We start from the raw sequence: 22,082 nt of genomic DNA, 5'->3' as shown, positions 1-22,082 counted from the left end.
ACTATAGTAATTACAAATACTGAAGATCAGCCACTTCAAGATTCTTTAAAAAAATTCAATTGCAAAATCATGTCAAGTCAAATTCAGTGGCATTCTGCATTTACTTAATAAGGGTCAACAGAATGCTAGCAAAAGGCTAAGTTTAGGTTGAAGCTTCTGCAGCTGTAAGAGATAAGAAAGCCAAAATGTGTCCATTTAGGACCTTAAGATACTTGAAAGGAAAACTAAAGATAAGAAGATTACAATCCACAGAAGAGATGCTACTCTGAGCTCAGAGTTCCAAAGGCACTGAAAAAATCAAATTGCTGACCTGGAACAGAAACTCAGACAAGGAAATATCAGATTGACATGAGTCTTCAGGCTCCAAGACAAGAGAAACTGCAATATTCCTGCCACATGGTATTAGGAAAATGTTGGAAAGAAGATTTAGAGTGGTTGTACAGCACTGACCTCTACAAGGTGCATGCCAGAGTGGCTTGGTCTTTGAAAAGGCAAGAAACCTCCATAGCTTAGCTAAAAGTTGGTGTTTTGTTCCAGCCAGCACATTCAAAGTTGCAAAACAATCTGAATAGTTTCAATGTTCACAGATTATATTCCTTCTGGAATTTACTCCTATGTGGTATTCTATTACAAACAACACTCTTATTTGGCTACAGTGATTTCCACTGTAGAGAAACACAGGCATCGCAAGTGATTAATTTTTTTCTAACAGCAGTCATTAATTTGATATTTCTAATGCAAAACCATGGTAAGCTTTCAGAAATAACAAAGATAATGTAGTGTGGAGTTCCACTAAATTAAGCATTTTGTGGCTATAAATTGCAGGAGACCATTTACTAATGATTCCATTTCTGGGTCACCAGGTTGCATTAAACTAAATCAAGAAGATTTTACCAAGGGCTATAATCCAAGCTTCCTGTGTGCAGTTAAGTACTCAATATATTAATAGAGCATTGAACCAGGAACCATGTAAGAAAAGCATGGTTTTTTTTAATACCATGGGTTTAACAAAAATTTCTTAAAATAACTGAAACTGCGGAGCATAAGGGGAGTGGAACATTTCCTGTATTTCACAATTTGCTTTAGCAGGCATACATGAAATAGTCTTATCAGACCACAAATGCAAGAGGAATGTCTTTGCTTCAGTTTTAAATGGGGCTCTTTTTGTTTCAATGAAAAAACCCCACTGATGGACTTTAAGTTAACATTTTTCTCACTTTGCCTTGCCCAAAGGCTTAACTATAGATCTAACTCAAATTACTTCCCAAAGCTGGACAGTCTCTTCTGTATTCAGGACTTTTTTTCTTTCATAAGCTCTTCTCTCTCAAATGAGACAGAAAATGGTAGTATTTGTTTGGTGTAATTAAACATACCGTTAGTTTCTCTATAATGCTTCAAACCATTACATCTGGTAAAAGTTTTTCTTATTTTCTTGTGCAGTTTTTCTATAAGAGTGTCATTGCTTTTATCATTGCCTCTCCTTGAACTGTTTGTCCAGTGATATTTTAAGTCTTACCACGACTGAAGCAACACGTGTTCCAGTTGTACATTATCAATATAGAAAATCATGTAGCTACTTAGGAGAGAACATTTCTTGAGGATTAATTACTGTTTTGACAAATGTATTGAGGATGGAAAACTGTGTACTTAGTGGCTGAAGCAACACTTTCACTCAGTACATTAACAATCTACATAATGGAGTATATAGGGCCTTAGTAAAAGGTCTGATTGGTTTTTGTGGATTTTGTTGTTCAACTTCTCACCAATAGCTACAAAAATGAACTTGAGTAATAACTGAGTGTTGTTTGTACACCATAGCTTTCATCCAGGAATCTTAAAAACTTTTTAAAGGTGCACATATACTGTTCTTTTTTCTACACAGCTTACAGCCATGCATGCCAAAGTGAGATGCCTAATACAGAATGAAACAGGATCTAAGCTGAGAAGCTCCTAACTTGGAGTCTTCCACTTTACTTCGCTATCTGTTGCCTCACCTCACAGCTGTGTTCTCAAAAGGCACTACCAGGAATATTTAAGTTTTGACTGCACAAGGTATGTGGCTAAACTTGTGCACAGATACAACTGTACAGACATTTTAAGTCATGCATGAATACCGGATATCATCTCTACAGGAGAAAATAATTTCCAAGTCATGAAATCACACCAAAATACTTTTCTGAGCAATGTTTGTTTTTGGCAGGTTCCCTTTATCCATGTCTATCCTGCGAATGTGAAACTCAGTATTATTAAAAGGTGCTGAATCATGATCACTACTTGATTAGCCAAACTACATTAAAACTGTTGACATGTCTGAAACTTGACATCGATTTCATCTTTACTTACAAACATACTACTTGAGGGAAGTAGGACTTTGTCTGTCCTATTTTCAGTTGTCCTAAAGGAAGATATAGTCTCATCATTACCTTAGTGAAGGCTCGGTAGCACAAACCACACAGTTCCACCAGGTAGGCCAGAGTGAAGACAGCATTCTGAATTACAAAGCTTAGTAATTTTGAAAAAGGCTCCAGAAGACTCTGCAATGACATGATTTAGAAAAATCAATAACTGGTTGCTCAGCAAAACAAAAAGCATTCCAACTCTGAAATACCTGAATGGAACAGCATTATTTTTAGCTCAGAAGCTATCTTGCTGGGATTTACACTGTTTCTGTCAAATGGCTATTCTATCTACCATTTGCCTTCCTGCTTGTAGCAGAAAGTAGAAGCAAAAAATTAGAAAAAGTTTCACCTCTGACACAGTGCTTATGAGATATAAGACATTCTGCAGTGTTTATGCAGGAAAACCTCACTGATCTCAGTGGAATTGTACTGCAGAACTTCTAAGGAAGTTCATTACTATCTTTTTTTTTTAAATTAAAAAAAAGAAGGGGTGGGGGAAGAGAGAACATCAAATCTTTAAGAAGATATACATTCACACCCACACAAGAAAGTAATCCCACCCACACTTTACTGTAACCTAGATTCCAAAGCTCTTATCATTCTCCAAAGAGAATTGGACTGCACAATTTTATGCTTATATATAATACTTTCCTAGCTCTGGGATAAGAAGACATTCATAGAATAGCGCGGGCTCGCTAAATCTCAGGCAACAGAGTTTTGTCTTGTTGGAACTTACCCTGGTGGCACTAGTGGTAGGTATCTTCAACAAGCAAATCATGATTCTTAAACTAGAATCTAAAGAACACTGTGAATGTATTTGAAGGCAGGAAAGAAAAAAAAAAAAAAAAAAGAAAAAAACCCAGCATTAGTACCTTTCCATGCACATGTCTTGCTTTTAGTGGTAGCAGCTATGAATAAGTTATATGTGAATTCTGAAAAATGGTCCCTGATGACTGATCTTTATTTACTTTGCCTAAACTGGCTTATTGCTGAACACACAATCATACCCCTTCAGTGGTAACATACCACAGCATGGGCCTTGACATAAGAAAATTTCACTAAAAGACTAGTTTAGAAAAGTTAACATTACCCCTTTTATGACAAAAATTTCCTAGAAATATATTTTCACTGTAATAAAAAATGGACTGGAGGAAAAAAGAAAAAAAAAGAGTGGGTTAGCAGGAGGTATGCACCATCTACCTCATGTTATATTTCTGTGGTTGCCCTGGGCTATGACATTTTCCCCCACACCCTAAGACAGGGCTGCAACTCACACCCCATAACATCAGAATGCGCCCTGGCAATAGCTGCTCCAGAGGCCCCTCTAAAGTTGTTCCTTATGGTGTAACTGATTTTTCTTCTGCATAAATCACACAGGTTGCAGCAGTGAATGGGACTTTTCAGAGTCTATCCATTGTCTTGCCTCATCCCTTCTGCAAACATCTAGAACATCTAGAGTCATTTATGACCCTAGAGGAAGGAACAGGAGATGGAAAGTTCAGAAGCAAGCAATTGTTTTACTTGTATCGCTAGTGATACCTCCCATGAATAAAAGGGAAATCAGAGTAAACACTCCATCTAAATGTTCTGTGAATGGCAGATATGCAGTTGGAACTATTAAAATCCAATTAATTTGTTTTTATTTATTTCAATTAGACAAGATTAAACAGATTGGGGTGGCTAATATGCAAAGGGAATTGTTACTGCCTGTTTGGCTTAGTAAGTGCTGCAGGATAGCGTCTCAATTTACCAAAACCTAAAGAGGTTTCAAGACCTGACTATTGCATAATAGTGCCAATTTAAAAAACAATACTATAAGTCACAAAGTTAGATTTTGGATCCCTCAGCTCATACTGAGCAACACTGTTTTACACAGAATAAATTACCACTGGGGTCATTCATGCCATAGGAAATAAAGTCAGAATAAGGACATCAGAATGCCATGTTTACTGGAAAGCCTCAGAAAAGTTTTTACTGTGTTTACTGAAAAGACATCTGGAAATGTACACACCAGGAGATAAGATCCCTCTGTATGTCCTCTGAGCACTCAGAAATCAGAGCCCAAAGCTTCTAGATTCAGTTTCTGCAATTATATCCTGATTACAGCCAGAACTACAACCTGGTCAGCCAAACAGGCTAGGCTCAATTCCCAGTAGTCTCAGTTCTCTCTGCCTGTCCAACTATTGTGTACTTTTAGCAAATCTCAAGTGGTGTTCCTCTTCTTGAGAGTTTTCTTTTGTTTTAACAGTTAAAGCCAGATGGATTTTCATTGCCAAAATGCTGATTCTCTCAAATGCAGTATTCTGATCTGGGAAAGACAGGGCATGGAAAGTGTAGAGGAAAAAAGCCAACAGAGACCTGAAGAGTACTCTGGTCAGAGTTGTTACTGTTACCCACAGAAAACATAATTAAAGGGATGGATCAGACATACAATAATTCCAGTCCTCTGGAAACATTAGTTGAATCATTAGAAGATATTCACAACAACTGCTCCAATTTCTCATCCCCAGCTTTCCCACTGTCTCGGTACATCCTGACCAATGGCAGTATAGCTTGTTTCAGTTGTCCATACATCATACCTTAAGTGGCAAAACACAAGGGAGTTTAGTAAGGAAGGTCTGAAACTGATTACTAATTGTGGTCCAGAGGTTGCTGGGCGAATCCATCGGCAAGGCTTCCATAAAGGTAGCAATATTTTCCAAACAGCGCAGCATCGCACCCCCTGCTGGTAAATTCTTTTTGTTGTTTAAACCCTGGGAAACAAATCAAGAACTGTAAACAAATGTACACATGCAGAAACGGTCCCTTAAACAGTATTTGGAAATGCTGAGGTTAATTTGTTCAGACCAAATACTACTCACCTCTACTATAATGCTAATGATAAAATGCTGTGCAGGGAATTTAAACTGTGTATGTGACAGTTAAGTCTAGTTCAGTTCCTAAAGTATTGACCAAAAGATTTTGAGCCAAAATGTTTTAAGGAGGGTCCTAACTCATAACCTGCTTAGACTGGCATGGCAGTAAAAAAAGCAGAACTTGTAAAGTATTCACCAGTGGATTGCCCATGTTTTCTTTCAGACAGTTTTAAACAAGATATCTTCATTAATGTTCAGTAGACCATGTATGCTTTTTTGGCTTGTGTACTAGGGTCAGGACTGGAAAGATATAAGCAGTTTTAAAGTGATGTCAAAATCTTTGTGTGAAGTAACTGCCACGTTCTTGGAAGAGCAGGATACATGCAAGTGACTAGTGCTAGTGGAAGGATAAGTTACAGTAGAAACAAGCCACATGCACAGAAGTCACTCAGTGAAAGGCAGGCAATATATCTTTGCACTACTTAGAGAAACTGCCAGCACATACAGGAGAGAGGGAGAACTGAGATGTATGAGCAGAAATGTTCCTGAAAACCAGCAATAGTGCTGGGGGAAGGGATGGCCCACACTACCAATGTGTAGGTCAGCTCCAGAAGCTGGTCTGAGGCGGGAAACAAAAAAAAAGCTATCAAGTGAGAGCAAAACCCAGAAGGAAAATGGTGAGGACAGCCTAATCCTGCTTGCAGGGATGACAAAACAAAAATTCACATTGCTTTTGGTGATGCAAGTTTGAACTCTTTTAATGAATGAGGAGAAATGATCCAATATGCCTGATAACACTAATCAAACTAGCACCATTAACAGAGCTGATTGCCAACATACCTCTAACAGCTGGCTCAGCGCAGCAATGGAACTCAGTTCACTGAAGTCCATAAGAGACGTGGCCAAGGTCCGTAAAAAACTTCCATCTGAAATTCGAATTACAGTTTTACGCTGACTGTCCATATAGAGGTAACTGAAAGGGACAGAAGTGCACTCAGGTACCGCACATTACCTTTAATATTGCTCTGGAAGAGCTGGGGGAAGATGCCGTTGGGAGCCAGCTGATGGAACACACAACGGAGGAACTGCTTGGCCACACCTGCAGCATTTCCAGGGATCATCATGCTGAAATGAAAGGAATGAAAAGGAAGAAGAAAGAAATTGCATTGCAGATGAAACACTTCTCAAAGTTGACTACATGGAGAAAATAAAGATGATCCTATTCTTTTTAATTATGGAAGTGTTCAGTTATGTGTGAGACTGTCAAAAGCAGAACTGTCCTGAACCCAAAAAACTGTTCAACATGTTGATTTTATGACTTCAGCTCGACTATGCAGAGCTGACAAAGTTATGTACACATACCTAAAGTATTTAAGTCTCAATAAATTGTTGCATTTTTCCTGATTCTCCACATAGGTTTATTTGTGAGTCATCTGAGTTTGAAATATAATCCTGCTCCCATCTTGTGTATCAGGATGAGGTTCTTGGCTTTACCATAGAACACATGAGCAACAGGTAAACACACACATTATAATATTAATTTGCCTCTTGCAGTTTCCTTCAAGAGAGGAAGTACTTTCTAGTCACTCATGAAATGAATGGTATTATTTAAAAAGCTAAAGTATTATCTATTTACTCATAAACTGCACATCTTAACATTCTTTAGAGCTTCTATTCAGCATCCAATTTACATAATAAGGTATCACTATCAGGGGTTCTCCATGGCCAAGGATGATTCACTTGACTGAATGTATGGAGATAGTCTACCAAGAGAAATACTGAACACAGAAGCAGCTATAAAAGCTGCACTGGAATTGTGAAACCAGAAGGCATCTTTAAATTACGTCTCAATCTGATTTTTTTCAAGATCAATACTTACGAATATGGGTTCCTGTTCATCTTCAGAATACATGAGATATTTGAAACAAGTGGGAAGGGACAGGTTTTTCCTCTTACTCACAAATCTTAAATACATTTTTAAAAAGTTAAATTAAGCTGTTTTCAGGGCCAGGGAGAATGATGCTTTAGATTAACTGTTTCATTTTGGCCAGAGTATCCTTTGCTACCATACCTTTCTGCTTGATTAGAAAAATTGGTACTTGATGCCAACCTGGAATAAAAAAAAAAAAAAAATATATATTGAAGCTCATATGCTTTCTTTGCGTTTCATTTTTAAGTAAGCCAATAAAGTATACGTTTTTTTAAATAACAAACAAGAATTTTAGAGAACATTTAAAATGTCACCAGAAAGGTCTTCTGAAGAGCACTTAAATTCAGTCAAATCACATTTGCACAACATATAAACTCTATTCAGTCTTGCAGTCTCACAAATATTTAACAGCTCTAAAGACAATTCTGCTTGCTTCTTTGTACTAGCAAGAAGTAAACCTATTGCCTTACATGCACATCATGGATAATTACTAACCTAGAGGGATTTGGAAAAAAAAAAAACAGTTTGCCAAAAGCTGCCTACTGACTGAACTGCTTCTGATTAACACAGCAACATAGACTAAGCCAAAATTCTCTACTTGGCAGTCAGAAGTGAGGCTTCTAGTTCCAGATTTTGGCACCTAAATTAACTGGCCTGATTTCAGAAACACTAAGTACCTATGAGCTCTTACAAAGTCAGATGAGAAACACTGGGTTCTCAAAAATCAGGTCATTTATTTTAGTACCTAAATACAGACTTTGAAGCCAAATATGGGCATTCAGTGATAAAAATACTGAACACAATCTTAAAGCAAAATCATGCACTTCAATATCCAGGGTGTAGACGAACAGAATCAGGGCTTATAATATCAAAGCAACACACCTTTAATACTAAAAGCCACTAAAAAGTGATTTTTAAAAATGTACACTGGAAGCATCTCTTACATACAAAATGCCATGCAATTTTTACTTTTATCTGCTGCGCATCAGCATTTCAGCTGGAATAAGTTGGTATGTTTAAATGGAAAGTTCATAGAGCTATGCTAATTTACATCTGCTGATGATCTGGCCTTCAATGTTTATCTTTGATTCATGATCCTTTTAGGCTGGATTCAGCTGTTGCTCAATCCTCTGTCAGCCTCTGTTCAGAAGACAGTTTCCTCTCTAGTCACCACTGCAAAGTCCAAAAAGAACCCTAAGGCAGCTCAGTTGAATGCATCAGAGTAAACCAAACTGGACGGTGATTTTCATTAATGATGCATGACAAGCTGGGAACGCAGCATACTTTCAACAGTGCAATAATCTCAGGCTGTGTGGTGCAGGGGATTGAAGATTATATTCTCTTCAGTTGTCCCAGCATAAAACAGAAAACCTCATTAGAGCCCCTGACTCCACTGTTGTTAAGAGGAGTCCAAACTAAAATACAACATATGAATTCTGCTGTGCAAACCTTATCCTGGGTGAAAACAGGTCTGAAGCCACCTTCAAGCATTAAAGACCTTTATTCTGGAATAACTGTAGCATCTGCTTACATTAAAGCACATGAGGATTTCTGCAGAATGCAATGAGACTAATCACATGCCCAATAGACATTACACTTACTTTCAAAAATCTACTAAAACATAGAAATACAACAGCATAAAATATTTCTTCTAAAAGAAATCGAAGTCCTATGCAAAGTTTTTCTCTCTTTTTGGATGAAATAATGCAAGTGTGGTTTTTATGATAAACAAAACATTTAGTTTCTAACTTGGGAAAAACTTCATGAGACATAACTACACTAAACACTTGGAAGCATCTGAAACTTTTTGAATTTTACAGCTTGTATGTATTTATCGTTACTACTCTAAATATTTTGTTGCACAAAGGCCATTAACCCACATCATTACTTCCACTTGCAGACCACCAAGCAGAACAGTAAATGGACAGTACACAGTAAATGGATGTGTTCAAATTTATACATGTTAAGAACAGAAGTTAAGCTTTTCAAAGCTCCTCACTAACTCAAGAGCCTAAATGCCATTTTCAAACAGGGCTTTGATGCTTGGAAACCAAAATCTCACTGGAAATCAATGAAATAAGAATCAAAAAGTCAAAAATCTTGATTCAGGAACTACAGCATAAAGTTAAGTGCATGCCAGAGTCTTATAAACATGTCAATCTCTAATTGTCAGTAACTTGAACCCAGAACTTTTTCTCTTCTGAAAATCCCTATCTGTACCTGTGGGTACCCAAATAACTTTTGAAAATCTTTCTCTGTATTGTTTAGGTATTCTGAAAGACCCTGGATTTCCTAACTCCTTGTTTCCTCTTCTAAGCATGAAAGTAGTAGTTCTTTTTCTAAGAATAAAAATGCAAGAAGTCTAATTCATTCTCATCTCTGCTGTCAGATGGGTATTTGGAGGTAACGATACAGCACTGCTTGATGAAAGACAGCAACTTAGGTTATATATGAGGCACCTGAATGACTCTCTGCTTGTATATGTTACTTATTTTGCATGTATTCAAAACAATCCCTTTGTGCAGAGCCTCTTACTGGGCTTAAAATTTGTCAGAAATGACAGCCAGTAGGAACAACACAGGGTATTTACCAGGAATACCCCATGTTGCATGCCATCTGCTGCTCTAAAACAATCAGTTGTCTCACTCAAAGATGCAGCATTTCCTCCTCAAAGCACAGAAAAAGGTAGCCCACTAGGCCCTCATCCCTTGATAATTTATCTTCCAAATGATTTACTCTCTGTGGCTGTAGTACTGCTGTATTTACAAGAATCACACAGAATGGATAGCATCTGTCAAGATTAGAAACTTTGCCTCCATCAGGGTTCATTAGCAATGACAGCAGGGAACTGCAGCCTTGCAATTAATGGAAATAGAGGACTTGAATAGCTGCTGTGTTTAAATGGAATTGAGAGATAGTGGAGAGGCAGGGCTGTGAAGAGCCGTGCCCCTGCAGAAGTCACAGTCAAGCAATTTTAACTTCAGTCACTGAAAAGAACATGGAAAAGGAGAGCTGTGCACCTTTTCTACACTTCTAGTGCTGCTCAGAAGTTTATTCTGAAACACCCCCAATGCATCCCCCCCACCTCTTAGGCAGGAAGTTTTGGAACTGGCCAAGGCAGCAACAAGAAGACAGACAATAGTAATGGTACACTTTAATTATCTCATGCACACTGGGTAAAAGTCACAAGAGAAAAATAACAGACACTGAATGTTTAAAACCTTATCAGAGACAATCTCACAGAGCAGCTGGTTAGGAAGCTCTCATAAGGAGATGCAACTCTTTACTTAGTCTTAATTAGCATACAAGATATGGCTGAAAAGCCTGAAAAGCTTCAGGTATGCTAACGAATGATCACACCTAGGAGTCAGCAGTCCTCCAGGAACAACAAAATTCAGAAAAGCTGACCACATTTGTGCATAACTTCTAAAGCAGGAACTACATAAAAGTGAAAAAATCTGTCAAAGCAGCAAAAAGCGATAGCAAAGAGAATTCAGTCTTTACAAGAAGCACAGAAGTTGTTTAAGAACATTACACTGGAAGCACAGGGCCAAGGTAACCCACTTGTTAAGAAAGACTTCAAGAGAGCAGAAGAAAGGAAAGGTGAGGGAAGTTATTAGAAAAAAGAATGCTTCTTTCAAAAAGCTGAAGTCATGTCTCAAATAAAGTAGACAAGAGCATAAATTCTGACAAATCTAATGTAAAAAAACAGAAGAAGGCAGGCCAAAAACGGTTCAAGGAGCAACTAGCAGAAGGAATAAAAAATAACAGCAAATTTTTCTTCAAATAAAACGGGATCAAGAAGCACACCAGAGAGTATGCTGCATCAATTGCTGTTCAGGTAATAAACAGGGTACTCAAGGAAGATAAGGGTACTGCAGAAAAAATTAATTAATTCTTTACATCGCTGCTTACAGTGGGACCAGCTGGGCAGATTCCCTAGCTGGAACCTCCTTTTGGAGGGTAAAAGGGGAGGACATCAAAAGAGCTGCCCAAAATTGAAGTGACAGTGGAAGAAGTTACATAAGAAACTGATAAAATGATGAGTTACAAAGAAGCACACAGAACCAGATGTTATTCACTTAAGAGTTCTAAAATATGTAACTTCATATAGTGAAGTTTATGTAAACCCAATTCCAGGCACAAAATTCTTTCAATCATGTGGGAGACAGGAAAGTCCTGAATTTACCTTCCTACAGACTGCATGATGTCCAACAGCAGAGGAGCAGCCAAGTCTGGACTAAGGTGAATGAAGGTTGAGAGCACAACTATGGCCAGGCCTAGTGTTTCTTCATCATATTCTTCAAGAATAGCCCCACAGTCATGGCACCTGCAAAGAACAGTTTCAAAAACTGACATTAACAAATCTAAAACAAAGTATTACTATATATACCTATGTGTATAATTATGTCTTTTTAAAGTACTATTATTTAGTACATTCCACTCAAAATTTATTTAGAAAGATAATGTAATTGTGATCTTTCTATAATTAATAACAGTCCATGGCTTTCAAACATTAATAAAGCTTCTCACTAGCTGCACTGGCTGTTTCTTCACTGACAGATGAGAGAGGGCCACACAGCAGGCCTTGTTTTGGGTCCTTCATTGGTAATTGTTAGCTAATTCCCTCACTCTATATTGGACTGCTTCAGCTTGTACTATCCAAGAGAAATCTGCAGCAGTGAAGACTAGCCCTCAGCAACGTGAACACCAGTCAGTTTGTGCGACTTGGGCTCAGGCGAGGGCTCAAGTCCCTGGCACTCTTCTATTTAGTAGCATAGACACAAACGATGACACTCATAGATGATCTTAAAGAGATGGAACAATTTCACATTGTCCTTTCTGTCAGTCATGAATTATGAATAACAAATTATACAATTAGGAAACAATGATCTGATTGGTTCCCACAGCAGTTCTAGCTATTAAGAAAGAAATGAAAGGACCTCCCCAGGGGCACAGAACCTTAGATTTCAGAGAAGTCTCCCTTTCCCAGGGCAGATTTGCTGCTGAGTCACTTATCCTTCCTGAAATGCTCAAAGACAACTCATGAAGTTCTGAAAGGGCTCTGTAATGTCTAATTATAAAGGGGATGTCAGATTTAGGAGAGATGAGACAGGCTTTCACAACCTACAAAAAAGGCAAACCAATGTGGGAAACTGGCTTATCTCAGCCCACTAGGAAGGCTTGCTTAATTTGATCAATCAGTTGCTAATGACTCCAACAGATTGTGATATTTTAACTTAATGGAACTGCACAGGCAATTTTCTTGCCTTTGTTACTGAACAGAAAGAAAATATGCCAACAAAGTCATGAAAGTCAAGCTCAGCTGGTCTGTATGTTAATAGGTAGTGCTATAGTTTTGGCGAAACGGCCAAAGGAAGTGCCAAAGGCAAGCCTAACTTTTGGGATGCTTCACTTTGTCACACAATAAGGTCCACTTCCAGTCACAGCCTGCACAATGGCCCTGTCTTTCTCAGTGATCACCCTGGCATGTCTGTCTACTGGACTGAGTGCAGAAGCACAAGCAGGAACTTACGGTTTCTCTTCCCAGTTTTTAACCAAATCAGTGTACGACTCCCTGCTGACTGCTTTGCTTCTTCATTAAATGAGTACACTTAAATTTAATACTTCCTTTACAGGCATTTTAATCAACCAATTAAGGTTTGCAAAAGCTTTCAGGATCAGTGAGCATCAGCATTAAAAATGCTAGGTTGGTAACTGTTGACATGTAATCACATGTAATCTATTTCAACAGAAACTGAAGGAATTTAAAAAAAGAGCTTTTTTTTTCCCCCTAAGGCAAAAGTGGTTTCTGACAGATCACAAGGAACCCTTGATTTAAAATAGGATGGAAAATGCTTCCCCTGCCCTTCATCCACATGCAATAACCTGAGTCGTCATTTCACCTGTGCAAACTCACACAGGTCCTACTGAATTAAAAGTACATTTTGCTGGCAGTGTTTAGGAAATGTTTACCTTGGGGTAAAAAAATTAATTTAAAAACTTAGCATAGAGATAAATGCCAGAATGGACTTTATATTTCCATAAAGTATATCTATACTTTAACTGACCTATTTGAAGTTCAATTAGTTCTTTGAAAGGAACAGAAAAAGAACTTACTTGTCAGTCATCACAGTGGGCTGGTCATCAGCAAATTCTTCTGGTGCAGGTACAAACATACTGACTATACTGGGTGCTGACAGCAGGCTAGATTTCGTGGCACCTTAAGGCATTTAGGGGGAAAAAAAATTTAAAAAGGAAAGAAAATCACTAAACATAAATCCAAACTGTTAGAAGAGCAGACTTCTAAAGAAGAGCCATAATGGTTTTGCTGTGCATACAAACAAAAAATAAAGTGTGTCTACAAAAGGATATATAGCACATTCCTTGCTTCTGCCAGATAGTTCAAGGTAATTGGAACAATCAATTAAAAAAAAAACCAGAACTTTTTAGAAATCCTTGGAAAAAAGATAACAAAGAACAAAAATTCCAAGCAGGTGGATGTAATTGTAGCTACTCATTTTTTAGGGAGAGAGGATGATTCTACAGTTGCTATGAGACTAGACACCAGAAGATTTGCAGTCTTCCCACGTACTTCTGGAGAATTGTCTTCCCATAGTTCTCAGTGACATAAGCGGTCCCCAAGGGCATCTCATTCTAAAGACCAATCTATGAAAGGCTGATTTTGTGAACCAATTTTAGAAGAGTACCAATGCCCTTTTGGTGCCAGTTCAACCACAGATTAAGTAATCCATTATCAACTTTCTTGCTGGTTGCTTCAATCTACAGATTCAGATTTAATGTTAACATTAGCCTGTTCTGATAATATTTAACTATGGAAACAGGAGGAAGCTTCTCCACGTAAGCTAGGTTCAGATGGAATTTCTGATGAGATAATTCCAGTTACTGCAGGAAAAGCAAATTTAATATCAGCTCTCAGACAAAATAATCTAAGAAGCTCCCACAGTTTCTGAACTCAAAATATGTGGAGTGATGAAGGCTTGTTTCACAAGCATAAGACAGGTTTTAAACAATCATTTTACTAAGTATGGAAGGAAATATTTCTTTTACATATGGAGTTCAGTACTTCATAATTGTCCCCTGAGATTTTGCTGGATATGAGCAGACACTCCAGGAAGCCTAGAATACTCTTCAGTAATGTAGGACACCACCCAGAATGCAAGGAATAGGACTAGATTTTCACATATTTCTAGCCAGTTTTTTTCCCCCCTCACAAATGAATAAAGATCCTTCTACCATGACTCTGAAAGTTTCACTGTCATGTTTTCTAGATATAAGTCCCACTGCAGCACACAAATGAAAAAAGCTGCCATAATGCAGGTTACAATGCTGGAATAAGACTTAACTACTCAAAAATGTCCTCTCTCGTGCACTGAACAGTAGGAAAAAGACATGATTTAGGCAAAGAAGGTAGGTCACTGCTCCATTGCAAGGCTCTAAGAAAGCCTGGACGTATTTCAGCTGTGAGGGAGGAGAGCTCATAAAGGAATGAGATTCAACCACACTCTGTATACAGACTCCTTTTACTTCCAGGTTGACAGCCAAAACACGTACTAGCAGAAAGCCAGTACTTATCAGTTGTCCCTGTCTTGAATGAAATGTCTTGTCTAATAATTCTTCAATAACCTACATTCTGCAGGACAGTTGAGGGCTTTAATACAGCTGACTGGAACATAAAATTCAGCACCATTTGGTGCTAACCAAAAAACCTTCCTGGCAGTCTTAGCAGAGATATCAGGTCAAATGGACACTGAACTAACCTCTGATTCTTAGCGGTGGTCCCTCCAAGTCAGGGTTTAGGCAAACAGGGACATTGCACAGCCGCTTTCCATGCTGTATCTGCTCTGTGAATAAATACAGAACTTCAGTCTCCAGAACTATGAATCCAGCACTTGTTACCAGCTCCCCAAGTTTTAAACAGTTAAAACAAGAGAAAAACAAATACAACAGCTATTGAAAAAACAAAGAAAAAAGTTCATTTTTTAAGCACAGATAAGGCGAGGGGTGGGGCAGGGAGATGAAGGAAGTCCACAAAGGAAAAAGGACACAGATAACCTAATACCAAAGAAGGCATTTTAGAAAAGTAAGTGTCATTAAGCAAGAAAGGAAGTGCTAGCCGTAAAGATTCAACAAGCTATGGAATATATGAGTCACAAAAAGAGAAAGTGTTTAGGAATACCGACACTAGAAGTCAGGTATAGTTTGTGCTGATAGGAGTCAGACACAAAATGATTCTATTTTGCAGACAGCAAGCTTGGGAAAAAGAGTGGTTTGAAGTAAGAAATGAAAGAGACATATCATACCTGCCAATGTAAAAAAAAAAAAAAGGCAAAAAAAAAAAAAAGCATGCATGAACCAAGCACGCATCATATACTTATATGGGATAAAACTATTTCCTAGTTGTTATACCTGAGTATAATGAGTCTTAAAATTGTGGTGTGACATTGAAATGACAAATAGTCACACTGAGCATTTGTCCTGAAAAAAACCCCTGTTTTCTGTCCAAATAATAATTTTAATTTTAAGCTAGTGTTTGAAAAAGAGACTGAGAGATGCAAAGCTTCCCAGCTTTGTATCTCCAGATACTTTGTATCTCCATGCTTGGAGGCCTTTAGCTGGTGTGAATGTTGGAGGGAAAAGTCACAGATGTTGTGAAGAAAGCCAGTGGACTTGGAACAAGATTCAGAAGACAGAGTTCCTAAGTGGTTTTGAGTACTGACTTGTTCCTCTTGAATACGTCTTGCAGAATGAGAGCAATAACTTTTTCATCTCTCAACCCCTGCCTGAGCAACTAGGTGATACCAGCTAAGTCTCTTCAATAAACAAACTTACCTGCTAATAGGACAAAGAAAATGTTGTTATCATTGACAAATTCTGACCTTTATGATTTAAGGATCTCATGCTGAGCATGCCACTCAGCAGACTGGAGTAGAAAGGATAATCCTGAACTATATACCATACTTTTAGCCATTCTTCAGCTACAAGACTTAGTTTGATGGAACTTGATGCTGAAGACTGAATTAAGCAAAAATTTTAACTCAGCTGTCCAGAACCGGTGGTGAAACATTCATTCAGCATGCTAAGTTCCATATAACATTTTAAGCACTCCTTTCTATGGATGTATCTGGATCTGCTGATAAATTCCTAAGAAGCATGATTCTGTAACGTCACTAACATCAAGACAGGCAATAAAATATCTAGCATTTATGATAAACCAGAACTAATTCATTGTTTAGTGAAATCTGGTATGAATTTGGTCATAACAGAAAATCTTCTATAGAAGAAAAAAAACAAATAAACCACTTGAGTAATGAGGAAATTATGTGCTTAATTTAGTTTTCCTTGCTTTGCATTCATCTTAAAGGGAGAAAAAACAGGTCAGTGAGTGAACAGAAACTTCAGGTGTTCAGCATGAGCTGGCAGAAACTTCTCTACAGAGAAATAAAACTGGCTGGTATAAGGCACAACTCCTTGGTGTACCAACACCATTGTAAACACACATGCAAATAAATGATTCCATGCACCAGGGATGAAATCCTATACCTAATGAAATCAACAGTGATACTTCCATTTCATTCAGTGAGGCCAGGAAATAATCCAAGTAATATGCAAAATTGTGGGGACACCACTGTACCAGAGGGACTACCTCCCAAATATGTAACTATTCCGATTCATACCAGGTGAGAATCTGGTACTCACTATAAAGTTTCACTTCAGACTTGAAATTGATTACTTATCTGCAACAGTAAAATAGAAATACTCACTTTTTTAATGGATTGATACAGAAAGTAATTGGTTTAGGAAATAGAAATAAAGAACAATAAATGCAGCTCACCAGTATCCCAAGTGCTGATATTGTGGGGAGCACTAGACTGGTGTTCCAGCTGCCTCTTCATTAGCTGGTTCATTGTCAGAGCTCCCAAAGAGCCTCTTTTCATTTGTCTGAACTGAGCTGCAAGTCAGAAATGCAAAAGGATTTCAGGGGCTCAGACAACATGTAACAACTACTCTTTTTTCCTGATCTTACAAGCCAGCATGAGATAAATACTGAAAGGACAATGACTGCTCCCTCTGAGGATCTTGCTCAAGTCAATATGCACTTTTCACACAACTACACAGGGTACAATTCTGGCCCCAATGACATCAGTCATAAGTGACTTTGATTCAGTATCTCATCTGCTGTGCCAACTGTCAGTGCCTTTTTGTCTCCAAATATCATGAAAGCTCTTCAAAACACTTGGTATCTGTGAAGTGTAAGATACTACCCCAAAATTCCCATGCTGACAGGTGATAAACGTGTACTTGAATCTCACTCACATACAACATACTGAGGAAGGAAACTCAGTCTCCTCCCAGCAAAGTATGGAGAACTGCGTAACACCAGCACCCTTCATGGGTGATGCAACCTGAACAGGCCTCCTAAATACCTGCCACTCAGGCATACCACCTGGACATTATTCTGAAGTGTGAAGCCAGCATGCCTTCATCTGCCTTTCTTCTTACATGGAGCTATCAAGCAACAAGCATTCGATTTTTCCTCATCTGACTATTTACAATACTTCTTTAAATGGATATTACTCTTTGCTTTAAGAGATGTGTTTCACTGGATAATGCTCACACACACACACACACACACAAAAAAAATGTGGATTTAAAATTTAAGACTTTTTGGGTCATGTATTTTCTCAGTGCTTAAATGGAGGAAGAAACAGATCATATACAACTCCTCTTTTTTCTCCATTCTTAAGAAAATTCAAATTTGATGAACATAATACATTCACTTTGACAGTTGAGTCTGAGCAATATATTCCCACCACTGAAACCACAATCATTGTTCACAGTATGAAGACAGAGTTCTAAGGCCCTGCTTGACCAAGGTATGTGAGACTGCTGACACGCATCTCCATACAGGAAAGCTTTTAAAATGTTGCCTTAAGCATATGTTTAAGTCTTTCCTCAACAGGGCCTTAAAGCAACAGCAAAAAAGCAAATTCTTCTCCTAATGATTATTTTCATCTGCAGCTACATTCAACATCATTAAAAGAGTATTAACATAGTATCAGGTAGTTCCGTTCTGAAATTCCAAACAGGACACAGCTAAGCTCTGAAAATAAACCCAGCATTTCACATCATTAACTGTGATGAAGAAGTGCAGACAAGGGATAAACTACAACTTTCAGAAAGCTCTGAGGGCTTGAGTGCCTTCTCCGAAACTTGCTCTACTCCGTTTCTATCTGAGAGTTTCAAATTCAGAGAAAGCTGAGTACTCCCTAACAAAACAAATACAGGCCCTGAGTAATAAGAAACACAATGATAACTTCAGTGGGAATCTGCACACTGAAATTATTTTATTAGGTGAAGTATTTTAAGTTTTCCCTCATTATATTCTTTCAATGTATCAGAGTGCATTTGAACTCTATTTTTGGTCCAAGTACAAACTTCTCCAGCATTGCTGCAAAGCAGTCCTTGTATAACTGAACTTCTGGAACTGAACCAGACCAAGAGACCATTCCATGTTTCACTTTTAAAAGTTATATTGCAGCTGCCTTTCACAGCAAATTAGGAGAAAAATAGAATTTCCATCGTTTCCAGGGCAAGGATTTTAAATAGATGCCTTATCACTTTATCAAGCATAGAATTTCTTGATGAAAGAACAGCAATTAATGTTAGAACTGACAAGACTGCTTGGAGTGCAGATGACAGTCAAAATATAGAAAATTATCTCTTTGAATGTTCATAACAGCTTTTGCGATTGTAATTAAAAAGATTTCATGCATATTTCACATTATCAGGCTATTGTTGAGCAGGTCTGGATCTCCAGGGTTATTTACCTGATTTCTCAAGGACAGCCATGATTTCAGATATTGGTAAGTTAAGAAAAAAATCTAAAAAACAAAAAACCCAGGGAGCTGCCAGCCTTTGAACAGCATTGGAGCCAGGCTGATTGCTGTGGACCAGCATGTGACTTTTCGTGCCTATGACTGAGTAGAGGAAGTTTTCCTTGATCAGATTTTCTACAAGAAACCTAACAATCATGATAAGATCAGTAAACTTCACATAGTAGCTGGTGAGCCATTCATATGCTAGCTAGTGATCTGGTCAACCATCCCTCCATTGCTGTGGAATTCTCTACTCAAGAAGAGAAGTCCAAAGGCAAAATCTTCTTATTAGAGTTAATGATGTATGCTTTCTGCAGCCAGGCACTGGCTGTACAGGTGATGTTATGTATGTGTGTTACAGAAGTGCTTTGCGCTCACAGTCCTGATCAGGGCTTATTATGCAAAGCACTGTAAAGACACAGAGTAGAAGGTCAAAAATATTTCAGTCTAAATGGACAAGAGACACAATAGAAGCATTTGTGTCCCTTTTTGCAGTTGCAAACTGAGGCACACAGAAAGAGAAAAGGAATGTAGGCTCAATATCATATAGATACTATTCCCGATTTCATATATTGGAATTTACAGGAACACATAGCACTCAGTGAAACCAGACAGAGATAGGCCTTAACTGGCACCTCTTTAGGTGCTTTACTAAGTGACATCTGTACCATTAGGTCGCCAACAAATGTACTCGGACTACAAGAGGCACATGACACAAGACACTTGTGCTAAAACTGGAGAGGAAACCTCTAATTTGGAGTCCTCATCTAGCATGTCTAAAATAACATCTTCCTTTAATAGGCCAGACACTGCGTCAAATCAAATCAGCAGATACTGAATTTCAGAAATTAAAATTTTACTTTTCTACAGCAATCTGAAATTGCAGTTTAGTAAGACAGTTGAGCTGATCTAGCAGCTCACTGGTATCAAAGCAGGTCATCATTTCCCCTCCCTTTTGTCCTAGTCAAGAGTCCTGCCCCATCAACCTTCAGATGTGTTACTTAACATTACCTAGATGGACACGCCATTCTGGATTTTGTTAATGTCCTAAGATGCCTCCACCTTCCAACGTTATCTACATCTGCTCTGTTAAGCCATGTGTCAATGTCTACTTAAACCAACCCAGTTCACCTTCCACTGAAATGGGTATGGGAGTCTCAGATAAATAGTTACCACATTTCAGCAAGCAGCTGAGGAAGTAGTATTTATTTCAAGGCATTTTACAAAAATTGCAAGTTTTTTTTTTTCCTAAGGTACAGCAAGAAATGTACTGAAGACCATAGTAAAAGCCTTGTGGAGTTCTCATCCTCTGCTTCTGTGCACTGGCAGTTGACAATGCTTTCTCTCACTGGAAAATAAACATTCAGTTTTAGTGAAATATTGCTTTTAGCTGCTACCTACTCTAATCTAAGAAATTGAGTGACAAATTACCACATTTGTCAAATCTGCCATGTCACAACAGAAAATCTTGCAGCCACTAACTGCTAAAATCCTACTGACCATCAGAGATTTAACAGATCTAATGGTATGCAACACAGCTGTACTTCCAAGATTGCATGAAACTCAGGGGAAGGCATTTACCAAACACGATATGCATCTGACGCACAAATACAGCAACTTAGATTTAAGCCTCAAGCCACAGGTAAACTTACTTGATATAGAAGAGTGACTACTTGTCTCCGGGACACCTGCTTCAAGGGTTGGTGCAGATGATGACTCTCTTGGCATTTCCAGTGTTGAAAGTCCTTTGGCAGCGGGATCTGCATATGAAAACTGTGCTTAAACTCTCAGTGTTAAGAATCAATAAATATTTTCCATCCGTTTTCTCCCTGGATGCCTTTTTCATATCTTGTCAGTAATCCATTCATCATCTGGCATTCCCAGCAGTTTTAAAAGGATTCAATGTGTGTGTCATAAGAATTTTTATAGAGACACAGGTTATCTATTGCTTAAAATAACTTTTTAAAGGAGATTTCTACCTATGCTCTTTAAAGCCCAGAACTAATAAATGCACATGGAGTTTGATTTTGATCCCACTCACAGAGTGATTATCAGAACCATCAACATGGAAATAAGAGAGGTACCACTGATGTAAAGCTAGTTTAAGTGACAGCTTAGCGTCTTTTAAAAGCCTTGTCTCCAACTTGTTATCAGTTTTAATTCAAAAGGCTGCTGATCTAGCAGTTGATCCTAAAGATTCAAAGAGTTTAAGATTCCATCATTGAAAAGAAAAATAACCCATATAATGTTTTTATTTTATGATAACTGGTACTGTTAATATGGGAAGAATAAAGCAAAGAAATTTTCAAGTGTTGATGGTTGGTTTCAGCATATCCTATGAAAATGAATAGGTAACCGTGCTGTAAAAAGTCTCAGGCGGGAAACTCTGTAGCCCAGCACTGTGCACTTGAAGAAACAACCTATTAGCGGATATTTGATTTAGAGATCAGTTATATCAGAAGCCTTTCTAAAACATACGGAAGTATAATAGGCTGACAAGGCTTGAATAAGACTTCGAAATTATAATCAGCCCACGATGGCAACATTAAGCCTACTTAAATGAATTACAACACATATGTTCTCAAATAAACTAATCAATAACAAATGCAGGTGTCATTCTCTTTTCCCAAGTAACAAGTGATAGGACTAGAGGAAATGGCCTCAAGTTGCACCAGGGGAGGTTTAGATTGCCTATTAGGAAAAATTTCTTCACCAAAAGGGTTGTCAGGCATTGGAACAGGCTGCCCAGGGAAGTGGTTGAGTCTCATCCCTGGAGGTATTTAAAAGACGTGTAGATGTGGTGCTTAGGGATATAGTTTAGTGGTGGACTTGGTAGCGTTAGGTTAACGGTTGGACTTGATGATCTTACATGTCTTTTCCAACCTAAGTGAATCTATGATTCTATGATTCAAAAGCACTCGGCTCTCTGTTTTTACAAAGCTCCAGAGGTTCTTCAGCTTACTGGAACCATAAATGGGATGACAGGCCTGAAATATAA

The 22,082-nt window shown here is 38.1% G+C and overlaps 1 protein-coding gene across 3 annotated transcripts in view; it reads right to left on the bottom strand.

The window, feature by feature from the left end:
- The window catches only part of UNC79 (unc-79 subunit of NALCN channel complex), a 112,832-nt gene that overhangs the window by 28,485 nt on the left and 62,265 nt on the right, over window positions 1–22,082 (bottom strand). For all 3 annotated transcript variants that reach the window (XM_075712410.1, XM_075712411.1, XM_009478453.2), the window contains 11 exons: window positions 20,737–20,844; window positions 17,041–17,157; window positions 14,966–15,049; window positions 13,305–13,407; window positions 11,374–11,514; window positions 7,326–7,364; window positions 6,267–6,379; window positions 6,095–6,180; window positions 4,979–5,152; window positions 3,136–3,204; window positions 2,424–2,534 (listed from right to left, as the gene is read on the bottom strand). In XM_075712410.1, coding sequence (XP_075568525.1) covers window positions 2,424–2,534; window positions 3,136–3,204; window positions 4,979–5,152; window positions 6,095–6,180; window positions 6,267–6,379; window positions 7,326–7,364; window positions 11,374–11,514; window positions 13,305–13,407; window positions 14,966–15,049; window positions 17,041–17,157; window positions 20,737–20,844 — 1,145 coding nt within the window. The remainder of the gene's footprint in view (window positions 1–2,423; window positions 2,535–3,135; window positions 3,205–4,978; window positions 5,153–6,094; window positions 6,181–6,266; window positions 6,380–7,325; window positions 7,365–11,373; window positions 11,515–13,304; window positions 13,408–14,965; window positions 15,050–17,040; window positions 17,158–20,736; window positions 20,845–22,082) is intronic.

The sequence above is a fragment of the Pelecanus crispus genome, chromosome 6, assembly GCF_030463565.1.
Source record: "Pelecanus crispus isolate bPelCri1 chromosome 6, bPelCri1.pri, whole genome shotgun sequence".
NCBI classification, from domain to species: domain Eukaryota; kingdom Metazoa; phylum Chordata; class Aves; order Pelecaniformes; family Pelecanidae; genus Pelecanus; species Pelecanus crispus.
The sequence above is the reverse complement of the archived record's forward strand: the minus strand, read 5'-3'. Positions and strand labels throughout refer to the sequence as shown.